This window comes from Pantherophis guttatus, chromosome 8, assembly GCF_059756535.1.
Source record: "Pantherophis guttatus breed Tessera chromosome 8, ASM5975653v1, whole genome shotgun sequence".
NCBI classification, from domain to species: Eukaryota; Metazoa; Chordata; class Lepidosauria; order Squamata; family Colubridae; genus Pantherophis; species Pantherophis guttatus.
In genome coordinates this window covers 45,690,204-45,715,559 of record NC_142070.1, presented here as the reverse complement: position 1 = coordinate 45,715,559, position 25,356 = coordinate 45,690,204, and the positions used below count along the sequence as shown (strand labels likewise).

General features: G+C 36.4%; 1 protein-coding gene across 29 annotated transcripts in view; it reads left to right on the top strand.

Moving 5' to 3' along the window:
* The window catches only part of TENM3 (teneurin transmembrane protein 3), a 1,586,501-nt gene that overhangs the window by 1,355,139 nt on the left and 206,006 nt on the right, over positions 1-25,356 (top strand). For 13 of the 29 annotated variants that reach the window (XM_087874727.1, XM_087874726.1, XM_087874732.1 and 10 more), the window contains one exon: positions 2,543-2,752. The exons of the other annotated variants lie outside the window; for them this stretch is intronic. In XM_087874727.1, coding sequence (XP_087730853.1) covers positions 2,543-2,752 — 210 coding nt within the window. The remainder of the gene's footprint in view (positions 1-2,542; positions 2,753-25,356) is intronic. 29 annotated transcript variants of the gene reach the window in all.

Below are 25,356 nucleotides of genomic sequence, written 5' to 3'. Positions count from 1 at the left end.
CATGGACAAACTGTGAAGCACCTAAAACTACATGCAACTCAGTATTCTGCCCCAGTTATAATTTCTGCATGGTCTTCAAGAGCAGCCACATGTAGACACAGTGGAGTAATTCAGCCAGAAACTATGAGTGACTATGACCCAGTTCTTCCAATCCAGGAATGGGTACAATTGATACAGCAGATGAATCTGCACCAAAGGTTTCCCTAGCCTTAACTGCCACCTGTTCCTCAAGCAGGAGTTGTGAATCCAAGAAGGCCTCCAAATTGCTAATCAGCTCTCTGGAACTCTAGAACTAGGAAGACCAGAGATCCAGAGCAACTACATTTTGCTAGGATTGAGTCGAAACTTTTTTTTTCTACATCCAAGCCTTTACAGCCTCGGGCATTTGGTCAATACTTGAGACAGTGTCCCTTGATTGGCAATATCAAAGAGATATAGTTGGCTATCATTAGCATAGTGATCATACTGCATCCTGGGTCATCAGATGGCCTCTCTCAGCAGATGTTAAGGAGGAAGGGTAAAAGATCCAAACATTAGGCATCAGAGAACAGGTGTACAGGACTCAACTCCCCCTCACCCCCTAGTAACAGCTGAATCTGTCCCAGAGGAAGAAGGAGAACCATTACAAAACAATGCCCCCCCTCCCATCCAACCCCCATAGCTAGCGAAGAAATATTGTGGTTTGTGGTATTGAAAACCACAGAGAAGTCTAAGAAAGCCAGGATAGTTGCAATATCCTATCTTTGATCCTTCCCAGTTTAATCCATAAGTGTGACCGACTGTCTCAGTTCTATAACTCAGCCTGAATATTGACTCCAAAACAATATAAATAATTTCAGAAAAGATTCATCAGGCAGTCTCAACAAATATAAAAAAGAAATTAATATTCTAAAATGCTAGGTGATTGTGATAATTAACTTAGCTAACACCATGTGCTGTATCTCTGATATTGCATTGGATGCCACAAGGTTCAGTTCTAGGCCTTGTACAGTCATATTTTTACTATTGATTTGATAAGGAAAGGAAATATTTACCAAGTCTGCTAATGGCAAACAATTGGTTAGAATATCTTGAAGACAGAAACTATACCAACAGTAGTGATATATTAGAAAAATACATTGAAAAAATGGAATGAAATTTAATAGAGACAAAATTCATCATTTAAGAAAGAGAAATAAAATGCAAGGTATAAAAGTTAACTGATTTGGTATAATAGTGGTAAAAATTCATAAATTGATTCTAAGGCTATACCCAGATATAAAATTTCTAAACTCATGAAGTATTAATTGTTTGATGTTGTTTTGCACTGAACAAACCACACCTATAGGATGGGTATAGTCCTGGCCAGCATGCTTCAAAAAATAATTCAAATAAGCTGTTCAGAGGAGGGCAGGGAGGCTGATTAGGAAATAGTTGAAAGAAATTGAAAGAATTGGGTATGTTTAGCCTTGGGAAAACTGATGGGATTATACTCTTCAGATAGCTGAAAAGTGGGGGGGGGGGGTTACAGATGCTCAGAGTATACTTTCTGTCATTCTGCAGCACAGAATATGGAATAATGGCTTTAATTTAAGGAAAAGAGATTTTTTCTGGGTTGATATGTAGTATTTTTTTTCAAGATCATAGCTTAATATCATTTTAGAAAATCCATCCCAAGAAGTACTTTTCTAGTTTTCTTCATTTTTTTCTTCCCTTGCCTGGCAGAAAGATCTTGTTTCTTGTTCAGCAAACAAACTCTTAAAGTAGTCACACCTGATCCACCGTCTCATCCTTCTGTCCCTCTGGCAGTTCTAGCTCCTCAATTTGTCATCCATACCTAAGATTTGTCTCCCCTCTGCCACAATCTGGAGACCCCAATACCACTTCACAGAGTACATCAGTGAACAGAGATTCCTGGAGGATAATACTTTCAGAGAGAGAAGATTCAAGATACTAACTGTGGCCCAGCCAACTAGGACCACTGTTGCTAGGAAATCCACCAGGTCAGGTGACCTGGCAGTCCTTTTTTCTTCAAGATCTTCAGCTTACAAGTCTGCAGCACTTGATGGGCAGCATCCTGAACCCCTAGAAAGTGTTGTGCAAAACATTATTCGCGTGCAATTGATAGGTGGAAACTTGAGAACCCTGCTATAATCATTCTGCCATTTCTTGGCAAGTCAATGAACATTAGTTGTAAAATTATTTTACCTATGAATCTAGAACAAGACTGTCAAGCCTCAAGATTCATACCCAAATTAGTATTTTTAAACTGGATGAAAATATGATGGAAACATGAAATGCAACAAATGTAACAAACTTTTTTAAAAAATGCAACAGATACAACTGATTTCTGCATTTAATTATTTAGGGAATGAAACATTTAATAAAGATAATCCCTTCCATATGAATTTCAGAAAACTGTAAACGTTTCCATCATATGCTATCATAAATTTGTTTAGCTATAATTTATCAAAATATTTTAAAAAATAATTACACGAAGGTAAGCAATTTCTGAACTATTCCGTATGTTATCCTATTTTTTTTTTAATATTTTTTTCCTCAGGTCCTCCCATGCCATCTTCTTCATCTAGTCAATCCGTTATTGAACATTTACATTCCCCTCCTCCATCTCCAAATCTCCATGACAACCAGAGATGGTTGCTAAGTACTAGTGCTATCCAGCCAGTTCAGGACTCTGACACTGATGAGGACTATACTGCCAGCTCTTACCTAGTACAGACCGGTCCTGTTTCAGTTTTTGCCTCAGGTCATGGTAAGAATAGGACATCTTGTCCGTAGTTTTTCTATTGCATCTTGAAATAAAATACTCTGACAAAACATTAATTGTTTTTATTTTATTAATTGTTTGAAAATGTATATGAAATAATATAAATTTATTTTATTTGTTAAACAGAAAAAAGTAGGAGAACTGAATTATCTTTAACTTTTCCAATATTAAAATAAAAAATTCTAATCTAGATATAGTAGGGTTCTAATTAGAAGAGCAGGAGGTATTCTTAACTATAGAGATTTTTGGAACTTGTAGCATTTGTCTAACAGTACTGTTCAATGTCTACTCAGAAGTAAACAGGATTACATTAATTGGCGTTTATTCCCTGGGAAGTTTGTTTACAGTGACAGCCTTAGCTCTTATAATTTATAAAGTAGACCATTCAGAATCTTTGGTATCTAAGTTAGTTATGACTAATTAAAGTTCTACTGCTTACAGTAGGCTTATTTTAGATACAGGTACATACTACCTAACTGAAAGGAACAGGATTCTCTGCTCAATTCTCCCCCCAAAATTTTTTTAGATCCTTAGAAATGCCCTACAAAGAACCAGTAAATGCTCCTGAGAAAAGTGGCATGGAAAAAGGAAAGGAGAGTTTTGCAAAATGAGTTACATATTTTATCTAAGAGTTGCTTTAAAATGTAATTGGCAGATATATCTCCTTTCCCCACTGTAGAGCTCACCTTATTGAAGCTTCCACAATACTGTATACATTATTTTCAGGGGACCAGCAGGCTGCCATTGAAAAGAATGAGGGAAAAACCTGTCAAGCTGTCTACGTGTGCCTACATCTGTATCCAATATCGTAACTTTTATAATGTTTGTAATTTTTGGAAGTTAGTAAGTTTAGTAAACATAAGTATTTACAGAAATTCTAATTCAAGTATTTTATCTTTTGTACATGACAGTTCTCAGAAGCTTTATAATTCCCTATAAAGTATTGCTTTAACTGATCAGCTATTTTCTTCTAAAAAACAGACATCCCAGCACTGAAGGAATATTTGTGTCATGTTTTATCAATCACAAAGAACAGTGAAAGGAAAGAATGCTGCAACTTTGAGTTAGATCAGTTGTTTGTTAAATGGTTTCATCTTTTACTGCATTGTGCAGTTAAGAGCATATAATCAGGCCAGTAAGGGATGCTTAATTTATTACTTCCAATTCAGCACAACTAAGTATAATTTTTTTCCTAATAATATTGCATTCAGCTAAACAGGGGTGTCAAACTCACACTATCACATGACGTATCGGGATTTTTTCCCCCTTCACTAAACTGAGTGTGGGCGTGGCCAGCACATGACGCATCCGACCCATGGGCCGGGAGTTTGGCAGCCCTGCGCTAAACAGCAACAAGACAACAGCTTGTTTTTTTAATTCAACCAATCCCAAAGTTTCCAATATTTCAGGATTAGCTAACTTTTGCTTTTAATGTATTTATTCCAACCCTTGTTCAGTAATAGAATTAAAAGGAACCTCAATAATCATCTAGTCTTATTCCTCATTCAGATTAAGATTTACTAAAGCATTTCATAGAACTAGCTATTCAATCTCTGTTTAAAGTCCCCCAATGAAAGTGAACATACCAGTTTATAAGGCAAGCTATTGCGTTTATTGGTAGCTCTTACCATAAGAGAGAAATAATGCTAACATCTAACTTGAATCCATCTTTCAATGTTATTTCAAATCATAGGTTGTGCTCCTGGTCCTGGCAGATAGTAGATAACAAGACATTGCCTTTTTTGTATAACAACTCTTTAGATATCTGAAGGCTGTTATCTTATTTCTTCTTCTAAGTCTTTTTTCCTGCTAAACATACCTAGTTCCTTTAACTGACATTATAGGATTTTCTTCATAATTTTAGTAGTCACTTTTGAACTCATTTGAATGATGTCCATTTTAGATTGTAGTGGTCAGAATTGGACACAAGATTCGTAATGTAGCCTGATCAGGGTAGGGTAGGGTAGGGTCAATTACTTCTGGTAATATGGACTATGAAGGAGGTTACTTATAAGACTAAATTATTGCATTGGTGATCATCTGGAAACATTAACTGATACAAAATGCAGCAGCCTGTTATAGAGTAATATTGTTACTATCATGCTACACCCTTGCTGAAGGAGGTACAATGCTTGTGTATTTTCTAGTACAATTCAAGATTCAGATTAAATTAAGTCCATCAGGGACTGGATATTTCTGATATTCTCTTTCCAAGATAGACTCTATCCACCCAGTTTAAGCCAAGCAGAGAACATCTTACAAATATTCCTACTTAATTTGAAGTATTTGGGTAGACTGTTTTAAAAGGTATTCAGAGATTGCTTAATCTTTTCTGTTAGAATTCCCTTCCATTGGAAAGTACTGGCTCTTAAAGCAACAGTACTTCAGACTTTCACCATTATACTTTAAGCAAAGATAAATTTTTGAGTGAGATTAAATATAGGGAAGTACAGGAATGTTTTCCACTTTGAATTAAATTTCATGCCATGTGTTTTGGGGTCATTTGAAGTCTCATATCTGTTCCTTCATGTGACTACTACCCTTTCAGAATTGCCATTGGAACAAAGTAAGAGCCAGATGGTTTATGACAGAGAGTAGTTTATACAAATTTAATAAGTAAATTCTTGTTCACATTAAATTTCAAACTATTTTCCGCATCAAATTCCTTAAACCAGGTCAGCATTTCTACTATATCATCAGATTGGTTTAGGGTGGAGATGTACAGTTGTATGCGAAAATCAAGGCACCTCTAGCCAAATTGTTTGTTTCAATTAATTCCTTAGCAAAATAGAAGCAGGTACAGAAGTTTGAACTTTATTTTAGTCAGATTTTATAACATCTCTTTCAGTGTTTTTACATATTTTCCTGCTGTCTTATTTATAAATGTATTCCTAGTGCTTTCTTAGTTTCTTAAAAATCTTCCTGTACTTCCTGTACTTGCTTTTGGGATTTTCCCCCTACTCTTCCTTATAAAATTCTGTATAATTCTGCTATACCAGTAGTATTTCTAAAATATTCTTAGGTCTTCTTGCATTGTAATGCATGTTGAGATTTTTTTTCTCATAAACGACTGGATGCTGAAGGTAATTCCAAACCCTTTAGTTCTAAATACTTAATTATTGGATTTGAATATTTCAAATTGTTATCTTGCTGAATATCAAACCTTTTTTCAACCTCAGTTTCTTTACTGTCTCTGGCATATAAGATTGTTTTTCAAGGAAAATTCTGCTACAACTTTCCTAAATCAATCTGCAAAACAGAAGCCACAAATCATTCCAACCAACCTGCTAAGAAGCTTAGTTGACACAGGGGTACTCCTCAGATCCATATGCCAGCATTGTTTTTATAACAATTATTTGAATGAAAGAGTTATTGGAAGCCTTTTCTTCAAAAATCATCTCAAGTATGTAAAATAAAGTTTTGTCAAGTCTGAAATGTTTTGAAACAAAGTGCTTTGTAAGGATAAAACAAGTATAGAATGTTTTGTCACAACCATGTGAGATAGATTTGGACGAAAAGGGGTGTACTATTTTCAGGAAAAAGAAATACCTTATTAACTATTAAGCACAGTTTTAATAAGGTTTGGGATTCTATGGCATAGGAAACAGTATTGTACAGATGGAAGGAAAAATGGATTTCACTAAATATCAACATAACCCAACATTTTTTCTTTTTTAATACCATAATCCTTTACTTAATAACTAATACAAATGCTGTTGTTTATATTGATAAAAATGATAATTGCAATCCCTGATTATTTTATATTCCTATGTAGGATCTCATAGTGTTGAGAGATCAATTGAAAGTCTCTTGGCAGTGTTGTTGTTTCATATGAATAAATGGATAGTTCTTGATTGATTTTAAGAGTCTCATCAGCTTGTCCATTACATCTTGGATACAGATATCTGGAAGATATTACTTCTTCTCTGATGTCACATAAAGTCTGCACAATGCATTCCTCTTAACAGAAAATGGTCTGCTACCACAACATGCTCCCTCCCCCCCAAAGTGATTCTTTGGCATCTTCTGAGTTTGACTTCTATCCTACTCTGTGGAGCTGGACGTGTGAGGCTTGCTCAGGAGGCTCTGCACTGGCTTACACAATGAGATTTTGTTTCATATTGTTGAACTTCCTCATCACAAACTGTTCCCTGATCCTCTTGCTCCTTTGGGTTATCTGCTTCCACTTGTCTTTTGTTGTTTGGTTGCCTCTGACTCTGTAACCTGCTGGTTTGTCAAAAATGTCCATCCATAAGGTATTCTTAACAATTTTCTCTAGAATCATAAATTCAAAGGCATCAAATTTTCCTCATTAAGAGTTCCTGATGACCCAACTTCCACAGTTATCATTTACAATTGGGAAAACCATAGCCTTGACAGTATCTATGTTTTTCAATATGTGATGTCTTTGCAGTTACATCAGGAGTCATCAGAATCTTCTTTCACCATTGTTTGCCCTCAATTCCTCTGATTATTTATCCTGATGCTAATATACATGATCAGTTGTCATTGATAGACACTAACTAATGTGGAAGACTTAGTTGACAAAGTGGAAGTGACCATTTAATCTTGACTTCTTGAATGTAAGAAAAAGCATAATCAAGCGTGGAGTTTGTCTTTAAGAAAACAGATTTTAATAAAGTGAAAACAACAAGAGCAAGATTTCATGCAAGGAAAGCTAAAGAAAAAAGGAACTCAAAATCAATAAAGAATTCCTGAAAACCGAACTCTTAAAATAACAATCTCAGAAAAATCCAACAAGGAAAAAAAAAGAATAAATTGATTGCAAAAATACTGTAGCAGTTTGAACAACTAAAGGTGCAAATAGGAGGTGGAAAGAGGTATGATCACCAGTGATATATATATAGCTCAGAACTGTAGAGATAATGTCAGAAAAAACTGAAGTTCAGAATGAGGTACTTTTAAGATAAATATTAAGAACAAAGAAAATATACTCAAGATAAAGGAAACAAAACCAGTACACTAGTTCTCTACAGAAATGTCAGAAGATTAACAAATAAAAGTCAAAACTGTTCAACTTCTGTTTATCCTCAGTTTTCTGCAATTAAGAGATATGCAACTATAAAAAGAGGATAGAAAGAATTTTTTACTTCCAGTTAAAATTGAAAAAGATAATTACAAAGTACTAGTTGATGGACTGGCCCAAACAGTACTGTAATGGACAGAAGGGATAGGGATAGGCTTGAGGAGCAGAACGATGAGTTGCAACCAAGACAATGGCCAGATAAAAGTAATGTGAGTCTGAGACACAAATGTAATTTGAAAAGGTGTCTCAGACAGACCCTCCATATTTCCCACAAAGATTAAGAGAAGAAAAGTGGTAAACCTATTCAAATTTGCAGTATTCTCTTATTGTGACCTTATAATAAAAGTAGTATTAGCATTCATTACAGATTGCCCAGTCTGACCTGTATAATGTTTAAGAAATCATGGATGATGGGTCAGACAACTAGAAGAGAAAAATACTTGTATCTTCCAAACGGGGGGAGGGGAGGAAAATCTGAGGAATTACAGTCCAACCACAATCCAGGCATCTCTTACCACGCTTCATTTTCATCTTCAAAAACTTCGAGTTCTCAGGACAGTAACAAAGCCCACAGAATTTTTATATTGAAAGTTGGTTATCTGTAGCATCTGATTCTGCGATTGAAACTAATGTGAGATGTGATAATAGGGCTGTGCAATATTTTGGATTTGAAGAGCATAAATAGAAAATCTGCCTACAATTCATTAAAGCTGATGATTGGGGATTTTTTGTTTAGATTCATGCAGTTGTTCTCTTGTGGGTGACATTCAGTCTTAGATTTTAAAAAAGATGTATTATGTTACTTAAATTCTTGTGCACAAGATGCTACCTTCACCTCCTAACCTAGCTATTATTGAGTAGAGTATTGCAAGATTATTACAAGGTACCTTTTAGAAATAGTTTAGTGCATTTCTGAAGGTTGCAATTTGTGCTGTGATATGTGAATCACCAGAAGAAGATTTTGGAAAGAACTGAAATATAGTTGAAATGACTTAACCATGTCAAAAGAACAAATTGAATTTGGTTCCATTTTGGCTTTTTTGGGGAAGGGAGCTGCTATAATTTATAATAGCACTGCTGCACTATAAGGACAGGTTTTAATTCTACCTAAATAGATTCAAGCAGTAATTCATGGAATTGATCCAGTAGTTGGAAAAAATAAATGTTTTAATGACTATATCACACCTGTCCTTGTTTCATTGATTGATGTTCTGACTATGCCATGGTTCAGATCAATAAACAAGGAATGCTTTGAATATGGGCGTGGTTAACAAGTATTTATATAAAAGCAGCCAGCATTGTTTGGTTGCCTAGGTAACAAAGGAAAATATTGAGAATTTTGTGTTAACAATATGTTATTCTGTCTGTATCTTTGTAGTCTTGAATTCTGGCAAATTATTTTGTGGCCCATTTCACAGCAACCAACTGTAGAAATAGTAGCAGAAATTTGGAATTACATTATTTCTTGCGATTGCTTCTATTAAATACAGTGCAGTTCATTTCTGAATAAATAGGAAATACAGTATAGATTGTAGCCTTCAATGTATTCTTTTTCATGTGAATGAAATGAAAAAATAGTATTCTATGGGTTAGTGTACTATGTCAATTACTAGTTAATCACATTGGAAGTCTGCTGAATATTTGCAGAAAATGTTTTCTTGTTAATTGAGTACATGTAAAGTCAATGGTGGGATTCTGCCGGTTCTAGGGGGTTCGGCCAAACCGTTTGTTAAATTGCTGGCTTGCCCCACCCCTTGCCCCGCCCCTCTGCAACACTGGGCGAGGGGTGGGCGAGCCAGCAATTTAACAAACGGTTCGGTGTTTTTTTATAATTTTATTGGCCTGGCAGCTGCCGCGGGGCTTCAAAGAGCCACCCTACAGCTGATCAGTGTTAAAAGAAAAATGAGTAGACCAACGCCTGCAAATATAAATGGGTAGACCCAGTGGTGGGATTCTACTTTGGTAGAACCGGTTGTTAAGTAGTTAAGCCAGTGGTTGCCAAAGTGGGCGGTACCGCCCCCTGGGGGGCGGTGGGATGCCTTAGGGGGGCGGTAAATGACAAGGGAGGCGACAAGAGGGACGTTAGAGGCAAAGGGGGGCGACAGGGGGGCTAAGTGGCAAGGAGGGTGGCCCCCCCTTTGACCTGTGTCTCGCAGCACTTACCTCCTTGCAAGCAAACAGCAAGAAAAAAGCCTCTTTCAGTTTCAGCATAGGTTAATTAGCATGATTAGATCGGCTTCCGACTCTCACCTGATTCGCTCTCAGCTGTTTTGCAGGCTCGTTTGCAAGCTCTTGTTTTGCAAGCTCTTTGCTTGCTGCAAAGAGTGCTCGAGCAGATTTTGTTTTTCCCTAGCTAAAAGGAAAATGAAAGTAAAGCAGGCTCTGCTGCAACGTGACAAAATGAGGCAGGGAGAGAGATTTCTTTTTCTTTTTCTTTCTCCTCACCAAAAAAGGTAGGTGCAAACAATGGGAAATTTAGGGCAAAAGAGGAGAGTTCAAGATTTTAAAAGACAAAAGAAAAAAGCTCTATTTAACTAAGGAATTGTAATAATTGAGATACTATTAATTGTATATTGTGTTGAAAGCAGAATGGTTAAGTTGTGGTTTGGAGGAATATATATACGGGAAATTATTTGGTTTATTATTATTGGTAAATATAATTAATTGATTTGTAAGAAATTGGATTGCATGAAAATAATTGGAATATTCATGTTCATATTGATTAATATACAAAAAAGATAGTTATATAACTAATTGATTTATATTAAAATGTTGAATTTCTATTAAATAACTGTATTACATAATTACATAATTACCCAATGTGAGGATGGATATAAAAATAGATGACAATGGGAAGGAGTATAACATAGAATAGAAGGGAAAAATTGAATTTGATTAAGATTAGAGATGAGGATAAAGGGTAATATTGGTTTTTTTAAAAAATAGATAAGGAATAAATATGGCAAAAAGGAAATATAGAAATTGTAAATTTAATTGAAATGACTAAACACTGTTTAAATTTGTGAACCAGCCAAATACTCTGTTCAAAAAAAATACATTGTATGTTTGTATGTGTGTTTCTAATTATTGCTGTTTATTCATATTTGTTCTCTTTTATTTTTTAAAGTTTAACAATTCATTCTTTATCTTAATATCTTTATATTTGTTTGGGGTTGGCTTTCTTCCCTTTCATCTTTTTTATTGTACAGCAATCTTTCTCCTCAAACCTACCACCTCTCTCTTTTCTTTCCTTCTTATTTTCTCTTCCCCCCCTCTTCTTCTCCTCCCTACTTCCTCTTCCTTTCTCCTTCTCCTCCTCTCTTCCTCCCTCTCTTACCCTCACTCCTACTCTAATTTCCCTTCCTTCATCCCTCTCTATTGCTGTATCCTTTTATGCATATGGACTACTCAGAGGGCTGAAAAAGTTATTTTTGACCAGTCCTCGAACTTACGACTGTCCTCACATTTTACGTTTTTGCTCTAGCTTGTCACTATGATGAAGAGAAATAAGTGACACGGTTGTTAAGAATGCCGCAACGGGCATAAATGTGAGGATGGTCATAAGTGCGAGGACCGGTCAAAAGTACGAGGACCAGTCAGAAATGACTTTTTTCAGCCCTCTGAGTAGTCCCTATGCAGATAGCCACGCCTACCCGGTCACATGACCAGCTAGCCACACCCACCCAGTCGCATGACCACCAAGCCACACCCCCAACTAAGCCACGCCCACAGAACCGGTTGTTAAAAAAATTGAATCCCACCACTGTGTAAAGTACATTTCATTTACACACATGAAAGAAAGTTTATGTGGTGGAGAGTATGTGGAGGTACAGATCAATTATTTTTTATCCCAATTTGGGAATTATTAGTAAGTAAATAGAAGGACATGTGATTTCATTTCAGAAGTTCTCTGTTGGAAAAAAAGCATATTTTCCTAATTTGTATTGAAAGCAACCATTACACTTATGATGTTATTGCACAAAGGATGCAATTATGTAATGATGTACATATGATATCTTATGGAAATGCATAAATTGCCAATCACATCTACCCGACCCCATCAGAGCAGGGAGGCAAGGAATGTTGCAGGTCCCATCCCTGAGGAAGATACACCTGGTGGGACCCAGAAGAAGGCCCTTCTTTGTGGTTTCTTTAACAATAGTGATTAAAGCGATATGAACCATTATTGGACTTTTTGTGAGAAACTAAAATTAACTGTTGATGTGGGGCTTTGATGATTAGATATGGGATTATGGAAATCATGTAAACAAATGAGTAATTTCCCCAAGAGTAAACAAACTCTTAGAGTAAGAGTTTGATCTATTTTTTACTTATATTTGTACCCAAGAAAGTTGGAAGTCATTCTTTTTCAGTTTTCCTTCTTTTCTTCTTTCTTTCTTACACTTTCACTCTTTTTCTTTCCTGAGTCTTTTCTTTTTTCAAATCTGTTTTTTATTTGTTTATCCCTTAGTTTTGTATTTTTTTGACGTATGAAGGATCAAAGACTCAGCCGTTATAATTCTACATTCCTTATTTACAGAAATCATATCAAAATTTAGAATGAAATCCACTGGGAGCCATCTCATATAAGGCAGACTGAGTCCCTGTAACCAAAAAGTGTTTATCGATAGAAGAGAATATTTGTAGCTCATATTTCTAGCTCATTTGTAGGGTCCTTGGTGCTCTCTGAGCCTGATGGTTTTCTTGCAGATGTTTCATTACCAAACTAGGTAACATCATCAGTACTAGAAGGGAGTGGAGTTTGCTCTTATTTTCATATACTAGTGGCTTACCCTGTCAGTGGTAAGTGATCAGTGATCAGTTGCTTCTCCAAAAGTGTTTTGAATGGTGCCGAGTCTCTATAACCTCAGGCAGAGAAGGGCTATTCTACACCCCTCCCTCAAATGTTCTTTAAAATAGTTTCTCAGCATTCCTTTAGGAACCTCCAACATGCAAACTGTGGTTACTCATCCTAAAATGAATCCTCTTTACCTGGAGCTTAAAAAATTGCTGTTTGCTGGGAAGGTGTGTAGCTAAAAGTCAGTCTACATTTAGTCTACATCTGATTTTGGGGATATTTCTTCATAACCAAATAAAAGTGTGTTTTCTCTGTAGTTCACACCCATTGCTCGCTGGATCTGACTGTCATAAAGCAAAACCCACATTTTGTAATTAACTCCCGCACCCAATTTTGGCTGGCAGAATGCTGCACTAGGCAGAGTGCTGTCATGCCCACCTGGCCACACTCACTCCTGGCCACACCCACTCCCTGCCAGCCCTCCGAGGGCAAACACAACCCTCAATGAAATCAAGTTTGACACCCCTGGATTAAGGCATCAGGCAAGAAACCAGAAGAAAATGAGTTCCACCTTATGCATCAAATTGGGTGCCCTTAAACCAATCATTCTCAATCAGATTTAGGAAGGAGAAAATGGCAAATCATTTCGGAAATCTTGCCAAGAAAACTGCAGGGACCTGTCCAGGCAGTCATCTGGAGTCAATAATAACTTGAAGGCTCAAAAACAAATCACCATTTTGGTAAATTTAGCATGGTTATTTTTGGCCACTTATCCCAGTGTACAATTATAACTTTATTGTCACTTTGAATGTACACTAATTGGCATACATTAAAATGAAATTTCGGTTCATATAGCTCTCAAAGGGTCACCACCTCCAATATACCCTGCATAAACATTACTAAATAAACAAATAAATACAAAATAGTATATAGCATAATATATTATATTATACCGTGTTTCCCCCAAAATAAGACCCTGTCTTATAATTTTTTGAACCCTGAAATAAATGCTTGGCCTTATTGCCATGCGCTCAAAAGCCCGATTGGGCTTATTATCAGGGGATGTCATATTTTGGGGAAAACAGGGTATTATAGTATATTAATAATTATTATTTATTATATGCATTCGTCATCATTTCGGGAAAACAATGGATGCCCAATTTTTTTTTTATCTAAGTGGAGAGAGGAAACAGTTTTGTTCCAAACATTATGTATGCATTCATCTTTTTACTCTTGGCAACATATGTTGAAATATGCTTAGGAGGAGTATCTTCCAAAATTCTAGATTATTTCTTGGCTTCTGCAAATGCACAAACACATATATAGATAAATGTTTCTTGACTCATCAAAAGGCTTTCATATAATATTAGTGTCATTTTTAAAAGGCTAGGTTTTCTAGAAGAGTTTCTTTATACAAAATTTGTTCCGTGTTTTATATCTGGTATTCTCTTCAATGTTGCATAAGCAACTTCATAAAGAAGTAATAAAATGAGATTTGTAAATGTGTTTATATGTTGGAAAAATATTAATTAGGATGGTGCAAACTTAGTAAAATGAGTAAAACATGCCTATTTCATGTCTATTTTTCCCTGAAATATGTAAAATTTATACAAGTTCATTAATTTGCACTAACACAGACACGTTTGAAGCATATTTCTGGAACAGCGACAATGCTAAGTATTATCTACATACAAAGATCAATATTTTAAAAAATTTCTTTGTTCAAATAAATTTTCTTTATGCAGGAAAACAGAATAAGTTTTAAAAATTAATAAACCTTTCCAAGTTCTTCCCAAATTATTTTTTTCTGACTCTTTCTTATAATTGACTTGATTAATCTATCTTGTTCTTAGCCTGCCAAAAAACTGTCAGCATTGCACTTCCACCGCAAAAAAAGTGTACAGTTCTGTTTAATTAAGCATTTAGTTGTTCTGCCAAAATCAAACTAAAGTTCCCCCTCATTTCAACTCTGTCTCACCAAAATCAAATTATACAAAGTGGTGGGCAATTAGTTATAATAAAAATATTGGATATTAAATTTGCTTTCTATTTTTTAAAAGAAAATATTTTCGATCTTTTATTTGAGTGAGATGCTAAAAACAATTATTTATTTACTAATTGTAACTACACCATTCTATTTGCCTCAGTATAATTCCAAGAAGGGTTATCTGCCTATTGACAATAGAAATTCAGAATAAAACATGCATATCACCAAGTGCTCATCATCATGAAAACTGATCATCGTGAAAACTATAATCATGAAAACTGATAGTGATAATCATATTTTACACTTACGTTTGAAGTATGAGAATTAACCAGAAAGATACATTTTCAAATAATGAATGCTTATGAAATGTTAAGATTGCTGTTTAATTAAAGTCTAAAGGAAAATTCTGACCTTGGGAGTAGGGAAGGAATGAGTAAACTGTTAAGAATGAACTTTCAGAAAATAATCCTGAGAAGAAAAAGTATCTAAAAGTACCTTATTGTTTATTACAAACAAAGTAATAAATGCTTTGTTTTCTTTAGAACAATGTGGGGCAGAGAGAAATTTGGAACAAGCTAAAATATCACAGCTAAAGTAATCTTGTTAGGACTGGAAACCCCTAATGAATTTTTTGTTTAAAACCCTCCCCCCCAAAAAAAATGAACTAATGAATTATGGTTTTATGATTAGACAGGATAGATTATCGAAAGAAGACCATAGATTAAAAGATAAATTTATAATTGTATTTACAACTGTTGTAAGGTCAGAGATTACTAGTTTGTAACTTTTTATTTTTTTCCTATTTCTCTTTTACTTTGCATTTCTTACTTTTTTAGATTTCTCTTTCATTTCTTTTTCATACTTTATATTAGTTTTATTAATAAAACTAATACAACCTTAATAAAATTATATGAAAATAAAATAATCATCTAGATTAAGGTGCTCCAGGCTAGTTTTAACTTACCCAAAAGAAACTCTTTTCTGGGCTGCTGTACTTCTGATCTTTACTGTGTCACCAGGTCTGGATCACCTTTTTGCAAAAGGTATTTACCGTATTTTTTGGAGTATAAGATGCAGTTTAGTTTTTGGGGAGGAAAATAGGGGAAAAAAATCTGCCTACCAGGTATTCATCTGGCTAGCGTCCTTAGTCTGGTCAGCTTCAGCACATTAGTTTGTTGGTTTTTATCCCCTGCTTGGGGATAAAAAACAGCTTCTAAAGCACAACTGATCTTTGGAGAGAGAAGCAATGAGAAAAGCAGGCAAACCACGGAGATCGCTTCACACGCTAGAGCCTCCTAAGGGCTGAAAAAAAACTTCACAGCTGAGAGTCGGGGGAGCAGGCAAAGTGCTTCACTTGCTACGCCTCGTTAGGGCTGAAAAAAAGCTTCACAGCTGAGAGTCAGAGGGACCAGGTGAAGATCACTTCACTGAAAAAAAGCTTCTAAAGCACAGCTGAGAGTCGGAGGTAGATCTAGCACCTCTTTAGGACTGAAAAAAAGCTTTTAAAAAGTTACATTCGGAGTACAAGTCGCACCCAAATTTTCAGCCTCTTTTAGCAGGGAAAAAAGTGTGTCTTATACTCCGAAAAATGTGGTATTTTATTTATTTCGTATGGTGTAGCAAAACACAGCATAGTGCATGAAATTTACAAAAAGTTCGGCTTCTGCAAGAAATAGTAAAGGTGTTATAACTTTGAATATGCAGATCTGGCTTACACATGCACAGTGGACTTCTGTCAGAGTGGGGATTGACTATTTTGTTAATGGAGGTGTTACAGCATAACAAGTTCAGACACTATGTAGTCTAAATCCTTTCTACAAGACAAACAAATACATAACTATCTTCATTAAAAGAAAACAATTTATCAGCCAACATACTATAAAAATAGTCATTTAAATCTATTCCTTATCACTGAATAGACAGTTCCACTATAATATCATATTGGCTTTTGAAGCTATAGAAGTAGGCTTAGTGTAGGTAGAGTAAGGCAGAAATCTTCCCTATACAGGTAGTTCTCAAATTATCATCAGAATTGGGATATTAATTTTCATTGTACATTATTGCAGTTGTAAGTCAAGTTGAACCCAATTTTTAAGCAGTTTTTACAGCGGTTGTTAAGCAATTCCCTGCGATTGTTATGTGAATCATGCAGTCATTAAACAAATCCAGCTTTCCCCAATAGGTGTTTTTTGATAGAAATTGGCAAAAAAATGTTGTGAACCGTGATCATGTAATTATAGGGTGCTGCAACTGGTCATCAATGTGAGCCATTTACCAAACACTCAAATTGTGATCATGTGATCACGGGAGGCACAGCAGTCATGTAACTTATAGGTCGAAAGTCATTTTTTCTAAAGCAATAATTTGAACTGTCATTTAAATAAACGGCCGTAAATTGAACATCTGTACCAAATTGCCTCTGCAATTAAAATTGACATAGTAAAGAGCTTGAGAGTGCAGCCTTCACTGTGTCCTGAATTTCTATAATAATGTATGTTAGGGATAAATGGAGAATGAGTTAGGCATAGTAGTTAAGATGTCAGGCTAGAGACTGGGAGTTCTAGTCCCACCATAAGCACAAAGGCAGATAGTAACTTTGGACCAATCACACACTTGTAGCCCTAGGAAGGGGACACACTACTTCTAAAAAGCCTTGCCAAGAAAACTGCAGGGACTGTATTGAATGTTTGAATAGAATGGGAAAAAAGGATAACATTGCTACAACTGCCAGACTACAAAGCCATTATAAACTTCCCATTTCCACATAGTATGCAAAATGATCCAAAAAAGATGGACAGAATAATGTTTGTTTGTTTGTTTGTTTTATTTTAATTTACATGCCACCTAAATATAGGTAGTACTTATTTTGACTAAGGTAAAAATATTTAATATGAAAAGAATCTTTCTGAATTAGACTAAAAGCACACACAGTCCTATTTCCCATATTGATAGAAACATGTTAGGCCTAGTCCAAGAACAATATTCAACCAAAGTTCAGCACTATATTTTCTTATACAAGTAGTCCTTGACTTACAACCACAATTGAGCCCAGAATTTCCGTTGCTAAGGAAGGCAGTTGTTAAGTGAGTTTTGTCCCATTTTACAATCTTTTTGCTACAGTTAGGCAAATAATTGCTGAGTGTTAAGTGAATCATGTCATAAATTGAATCTGGCTTCCCCATTGATTTTGCTTGTCAGAAGCTGACTGGGAAGGTTACATATGGTAATCACATGACACCAGGACAATGTAAATACATGCTAGTTGCCAAGTGCCCAAATTTTGGTCACATGACCATGAGTGCTGCAACAATCTTATAAGTGTAAAAAGCAATCATAAGTTACATTTTTCAGTGCCTTTGTAATTTGAATGGTCACTAAATCAATGTTTGTAAGTCAAGGATTACCTGTACCATATAGACAGAATCTTGGCAGACTAAACCTATACTATCCTAACCTAAACAATAAACCTGGGAGATTCTAGTATGTAGCTAGCCAAAGTCCATTCCTCTTCTCACGATCCAGCTCCTGACTGTGCTCATGCCCCTCTACTTGGAATGTGCTCTCTCCTTCCTGGGAATATTCTGTGTTATTGTAGTCCATCACCAAAGGCAAGAGCTTATTTCTCTTTGCTTTTTTTATTTCAGTGGTATCATATACTTACATTAACAGTGAAAGAACTGAAACTTCATTAGAAAACATAGCATAGCATTATATTACCAATATTTACAGGTAGTTAGTGATTTAAACTGTTTGCTTAACAATTATTGTTTGAATTAAGAAAAGCGTACAAAAGAGTGCTTCACAACCAACAAGGCACTTTTCACAAAACATTGCACCATTATTAATTATCATTACCTGAATGGTTAGCAACCTTGTTCGCATTTTATACTCAGTTTTCTTTTTTTATGTATATATATATTCTATTGTAATTTTTTCTTTTCCAAAACTCTAATACATGTTCAGACAGACAGTGTCATTAATTATAGAGATTGGATTAATAGTTCATATAACCACCACATTATATACATATACATATAAATACCTCTTCAACTTCCGTATAAATATTACCTATTTTTGTTTCTGTTATCTATCCACCTATACAATTTTTCCCACACCACATAGTATTCTGAATTGTCTTTTTCTCTTAATCCTAAAGTTAATTTGTTCATTTCGGCACATTCAAATACTTTTTAAATAATCAGTCCCTCTGGTGGTAAGTTATGTTCTTTCCAATATTGCGCGAATGCGATTCTTGCTGCAGTAAGTATATGTAAAATCAAGTATCTTATTTCTTTGGCATATTTGGTTTTTAGTATACCGAGGAGAAATGTATCCGGAATCAACTCAATTTTGCAGTTTGTGAGGTCTTGTAACCAGTGTTGTATTTTGGCCCAATACTTCTTCGCTTCAGGGCATGTCCACCAGGCATGAAAGAAGATATCTTGATGATAATTGCATTTCCAGCATTTGGGATTCAGTTTATACTCAGTTTTCAAGTGCTCCCGTGATCATGTGATCATTTTCTGCAATCTTCTCTGCTCGCTTTTCCAGAAAGTCAATGGAGAAGCAAGCAAAAATGGTTGCAAGCTGCTCTTGCCTGCTTAGAGGACTCCTTCTGATCTATGAGGACTGGCTGAAAGAGCTCCCTGCTGAAGAATTTCAATATCATGCAAGCATACATGGCATCCGAAATCTTAGCAGACATGGAGCTAAAATCCTTCAGAAAAGAGCTCTTTTAGCCAGAGTTGATAGGTAGCTAAAATCCAAGCAGAATTTTCATCTGCTGAGTGGAGGGACAGTGCAGTAAGGAAAATGTATTGCCTCAGTGGATGGCCAAAGCCCAGGTGAGGCTGCATCTGAGCTTAACAACCGCTTGCTCAATGACCAGTGTCTTAAGATGTACAACACTGGTTGCACTACTTTTTAAGTAGTGTAACTATTTAAAGAAGAAAAGATATATCTATGACTACCAGCTGGTCTTAAATATCTATGCAGAAAGTTATTTGAGAAGTTGACATACTGAATGGAATTAGATGATTCTAGCAGAAATGAAAGTAAGTTTCCAGAAGGTAGAAGGTGATTGAAGTAGGACTTGTAATAAGCTGTTAGGGTGGAGAAATGCAAAGAATGCAGAGAATGAGTTAATGCAAAGAATGAGTTAAGAGCTGCTTAACTCATTCTTTGCATCAGTTTTCACACAAAAAGAAACTATAGCGCAACCTACCAAAAACATAACCATAAAAAACCGTGTAGAAATAAAAATTAAAATAAGCAAGAAAATAGTAAAAGAACAGCTGCCTTATCTTGACAAATATAAATTACTGGGACCTGATATATTACACCCATAGTTCTAAAGGAACTGGCAGATGTTATCTCAGAACCCTTGTACCATATCTTTCAAAATCCTGGACCACTGGGGAACTACCTGAGGGTTGGAAAAGTGATGATGTGGTTTCCATCTTCAAAAAAGGGAAAAAAAGATCCAGGAAACTATAGACCAACCAGCCAAACATCAATACGTGGGAAGATACTGGAAAAGATAATAATAATAATAAAAAAAAACCAGATCTAGAAACATCAAGAAACAAATAAAAGTTATAATTAGAAGCCTGGTTTGTTGCATGGGTTTATTAAAAACAGATCATGCCAAACCAATCTTATTTCATTCTTTGACAAAGTGACTAAATTAGTAGACCAGCAAAATGCTGTGGACATAGTATACTCAGATTTCAGTAAGGCATTCGACAAAGTACACCACAACCTACTTCTTGGTAAGCTAGGAAGGATAAGGATAATTTTATTTCTATACCGCCCCTCTCCCGAAGGACTCGGGGCGGTGTACAGCCAGGTAAAAACACAATACAAATATCACAATTTAAATTTAAAAAATTATTTAAAATATTACATTTAAGGCCAATTAAGTAAAAAACCCAAAAATTTAAGAATTTCAAATTTAAAACTCAATTATGAAGCTAGCCCTGCCTGTCGGAAGAGCAGGGTCTTAAGAGCACAGCGGAAAACTCGGAGGTCAGAGATCTTGCGTATGTCCGGGGGCAGTTCATTCCAAAGGGCAGGGTCTCCCACAGAGAAGGCTCTCCCCCTATCCTCGTGGAGGATAGACATCACCATCACCAGATGGAGTTGTAACTGGCTGACAAACCATACTCAACAAGTAGTTCTTTATGTTATTACATCAGCATGGAGGGATGGGTGTCACAAGGTTCAGTCTTAAGCCCAGTACTCTTCAATATCTTCGTAAATGACTTAAGTGGGGAAATAGAAGGGGAACTCATCAAATTTGCAGATGAACACTAAGCTAGCAGGAATAGCTAAGACCCCAGAAGACAAGCTTGGTATCTAAAAAAAATCTTGACAGATTTGAAAAATGGGCCCTACCCAACAACATTTTATTTATTTATTTATTTATTATTCGAATTTCTATACCGCCCTTCTCCTTTCGGACTCAGGGCGGTGAACAGCCAAAATAAAAACATTTATACATAAATACGATTAAAAATAGATTTAAAATAATTAAATTTGGCCCATAGTTTAAAATTTATCAATTTAAAATCCATATCAAAATTTAAAACCAACCATAAAATCATAAAATCAAGAGAGACCGGCTAACTGAAAGAGATGAGTTTTTAGGGCCTGACGAAAGGTCCGGAGGTCGGAGATCACTCGTATCTCTGGGGGTAGATTGTTCCAAAGGGTAGGTGCCACCACAGAGAAGGCTCTCCTCCTGGGGGTCGCCAGCCGGCATTGTCTAGCCGACGGCACCCTGAGGAGGCCCTCTCTGTGGGAGCGAACTGGCCGGTGGGAGGCAATTGGTGGCAGAAGGCGGTCCCGTAAGTACCCCGGCCCTAAGCCATGGAGCGCTTTAAAGGTGGTCACCAACACCTTGAAGCGCACCCGGAAGTCCACCGGAAGCCAATGCAGCTCGTGCAGGAGAGGAGTCACATGGGAGCGCCCAGTCGCTCCCATAATCCCCCGCGCGGCCGCATTCTGCACCAGTTGGAGCCTCCGGGTGTACCCCAAGGGGAGCCCCATGTAGCGAGCGTTACAATAGTCCAGACGAGAAGTGACGAGTGCTTGAGTGACTGTGCGTAGGGAGTCCCAATCCAGAAAGGGGCGCAACAGGCGTATCAGGCGAACCTGATAAAAAGCCCCCCTGGCCACGGCCGTCAGATGCCCTTCTAAGGACAGCCGTGCATCCAGGAGGACGCCCAAGTTGCGGGCCCTTTCCGTGGGGGCCAATGATTCGCCCCCAATAACCAGCGATGGCGTCAGCTGGCTATACCGGGACGCCGGCAGCCACAGCCACTCGGTCTTGGAAGGGTTGAGTCGAAGCCTGTTTCTCCCCATCCAGACCCGCACGGCCTCCAGGCACTGGGACATCACTTCCAAGGCATCGTTGGGATGGTCTGGGGTGGAGATGTACAGCTGAGTATCATCAAACATGAAATTTAATGTGGAGAAAAGCGAGGTGTTTTACCCTTAGGCAGGAAAAACTAACAGTACAGGTACAGATTAAGCGAAACCTGGGTCAAAAACAGTAACTATGAGAGTGACCTTGAAGGCTAGTGGATGATCACTTAAATAAGAGCCAACAGTGTGCAGCAGCTGCCACAAAAAAAGCTAATACAATCCTTGGCTATATAAACAGAGGCATAGAATCAAAATCACATGAAGTATTAGTACCCCTTTATAAAACCGTAGGAAGACCACACCTGGAATACTGCATTCAGTTTTGGTCACCATATTACAAAAAAGATGTTGAGACTTTGGAAAAAGTGCAAAGAAGGGCAATTAGAATGATTAAAGGCCTGGGGACTAAAACATGAAGAACGGCTGTATGAACTGGGTATGGCTAGTCTAGAGAAAAGAAGGACTAGGGGGTGACACGATAGCAGTATTCCAGTATTTGAAGGGGGCAACTTATTCTCCAAAGCACCAAAAGGCAATAGAAGAAACGATGGATGGAAACTAATCAAGGAGAAAAGCAACTGGAATTAAAGAGAAACTTCCTAACAGTGAGACAGTTAACCAATGGAAAAGCTTACCTTCAGAAGTTGTGTTTCATCATTGGAGGTTTTTAAGAAGAGACTGGATAGCCACTTGTCTCAAATTGTATAGGGTCTCCTGCTTGAGCAGGGGATTGGACTAGAAGACCTCCAACATCCCCTTACAGCTCTATTCTGATTGATTGATTGATTGATTGATTGAAATATAGCCATGGTGAAATTATAAAATTGATAATTATTTGTGTTAACAGTTATTTAATTAGTTTTTTAACTAGAGCTGTCAAATTACTAATTTTAGATTTAGTGATGGCAACAATAAAGACTACTAGCAACATTTTAAGAAAAGTATTTATATTAGCAAATTATGTCGTAAATGTTCTGTGATAAGCAAGATGGATAAATACGAAGTCTAGATCTGCTTAAAAATAATTGCTGGTTCAAGTTCAGCTTCTATCCTTGAGGTTTAGTCCTGTTAATGCTAGTTCATCACTTTTAGATACAGAAGAAAATCATCTATATTTGGCTTGTTTCTACACTGCTTTGAAAATAATAGAAATAAGAACAGTGCTACAACAGAATAATTTGTATTAGCCTAAAGTAGATGATAATTTCTACAACTGTAATAATTAGAAATATATTGTTAAAACCAGAGGAAGCATATTCCAAAAACCTTTATATATGAAAGTATTTCAGATAGTCACCTTGCCTGTGTTTAGTATCCTATTTATAATAAGCTTTAAGGAGGGAAAAATAAGGAAAAATTATTCTGCTCCAAAATTTTCAGTTTTGCTTAGGGATGGTTTCCCTGAAGCCTGGTTAAAATTCATTCTCACATAAAATGTCCAGTTAGGATTAGAATTACGTTTCCTTTGTGTTAAAAACTAGCAGAAAGGTTAAATTTGGAATTTTTATGGATAGTGGAAGTCTTCCATTTTAGCTTAGTTTTAGTCTTAGCAAATATTTAGGGAAAAATTATGCTGACCCAATATCTGCGTTTAGTGTTAAATTTCCTTGACTTCTCAGCTAAAACTGGCAAACAAATTCAGGGTGATTTTTAATAACTAGTGGGAATTTTACATTCTATTTTTTACTAGATTTTTTTATTGAAAAGAAAAATAGGGAAGATTTATTCTGTACCAAATTACACAGTTGGTTTAGGGTTTTCTTGACCCCAGTGCTTAAAAACTAGCAGAATGGGTGATACACACCCTTATGTTTCTGATTTAACATACTCCTGCAGAGAAAAAAGATTTCAGTCCTAGAAAAATAATTACGGAAAAATACATAAGGACCCAATATATGCAGTTGGCTGCCTTGAAGGTTCTGCCAAACTAGCAGGTAGGTTAGAGTCAGGATAATTTCTTTATGGATAGTGCATTTCTTATATTTCTTAATTTCCTTGGTTTTGGTTATTGAGAATAATTCATAGAAAATAAATTCGTTTTATCTTATTTTAAATTTTGTATTTATATGTTTTATTCTATGGCTGTTCACCACCCTGAGTCCTTCGGGAGTAGGGCGGTATATAAATTCAATAAAATAAGAAATAAATAAATAAATATATTGTGACAATACCAATGAAGAAGAAAAATAACAGGTCTTAAAAGAAACCAGCATGGCTATATAAAGAACTCTCTGACAAATTGAATGACAAAAATGGACAAATATAAAAAGTGGAAAGAGGGGCACATAACTAAGGCAGAATATCAGCAAATAGCTCGAGCCTGCAAAGTTGAAGTGAGGAAAGCTAAGGCTCACAATGAACAAAGGCTTGCGATAAAAGTAAAAAATAACAAAAAAAACTTCTTCCAATATGTTAAAAACAAGAAAAAAGTCAAGGAAACAATTGGCCCATTGCTGGGAGAAAGTGACAAGAAGATGGCAAGCAAGAGAAAACAGAACTATTTACTTCGGAGTATTTTTCGGAGTATAAGATACACCGGAATATAAGATGCACCTTAATTTTTGAGGAAGAAAACAACAAAAAAAGAATTCTACCTCTGTCTACCAGCATCAGGATCAGCCGCATCCTCACTTCCACTTGATTTTGATAACGAGCAGCACAGATCTTTTTATCCGTTTAAAACAAATCCTATCACTCTACGCGCATTTAACTGGAATGAGTGGGGTGGGGGACGATTTTCATGGGGGCAGAAGAGGGACTTTGCATCGAAGGCTCCACTCCCGAGACTCCCCCATCTTCCTACCTATAGCGTTGAAAGCTTGGCTTTCTTCCTTCTTTGGCCTGGATTATGGTACCTTTCTATTTTGTAGTATTTTGTGGTATCCCTTAATGATTATAGACCAGTAGCTTTAACATCTGTTGTCATGAAATGTTTTGAGAGGCTGGTGTTGAACTATATTAAGGCTAGTCTTCCATCTACTTTGGACCCATACCAATTTGCATATAGGGGTAATAGATCAACTGACGATGCTATGTCTCTTGTTGTCCATATTGTATTGAATCACTTGGAACAACAGGGGACATATGCGAGACTGTTATTTGTGGATTATAGCTCTGCCTTTAACACCATTTTACCCAACAGGTTGTTTTTTAAAATGTCCAATTTGGGTATAAATCAGAGGATTTGTTAGTGGATAAGGGATTTTCTGACAGGTAAGCCACAGTCAGTAAGGATGGGATCTCACCATTCCTCTACTCTGATACTAAGCACAGGAGCCCCCCAGGGTTGTGTGCTAAGCCCTTTCCTTTATTCCTTGTACACACATGAC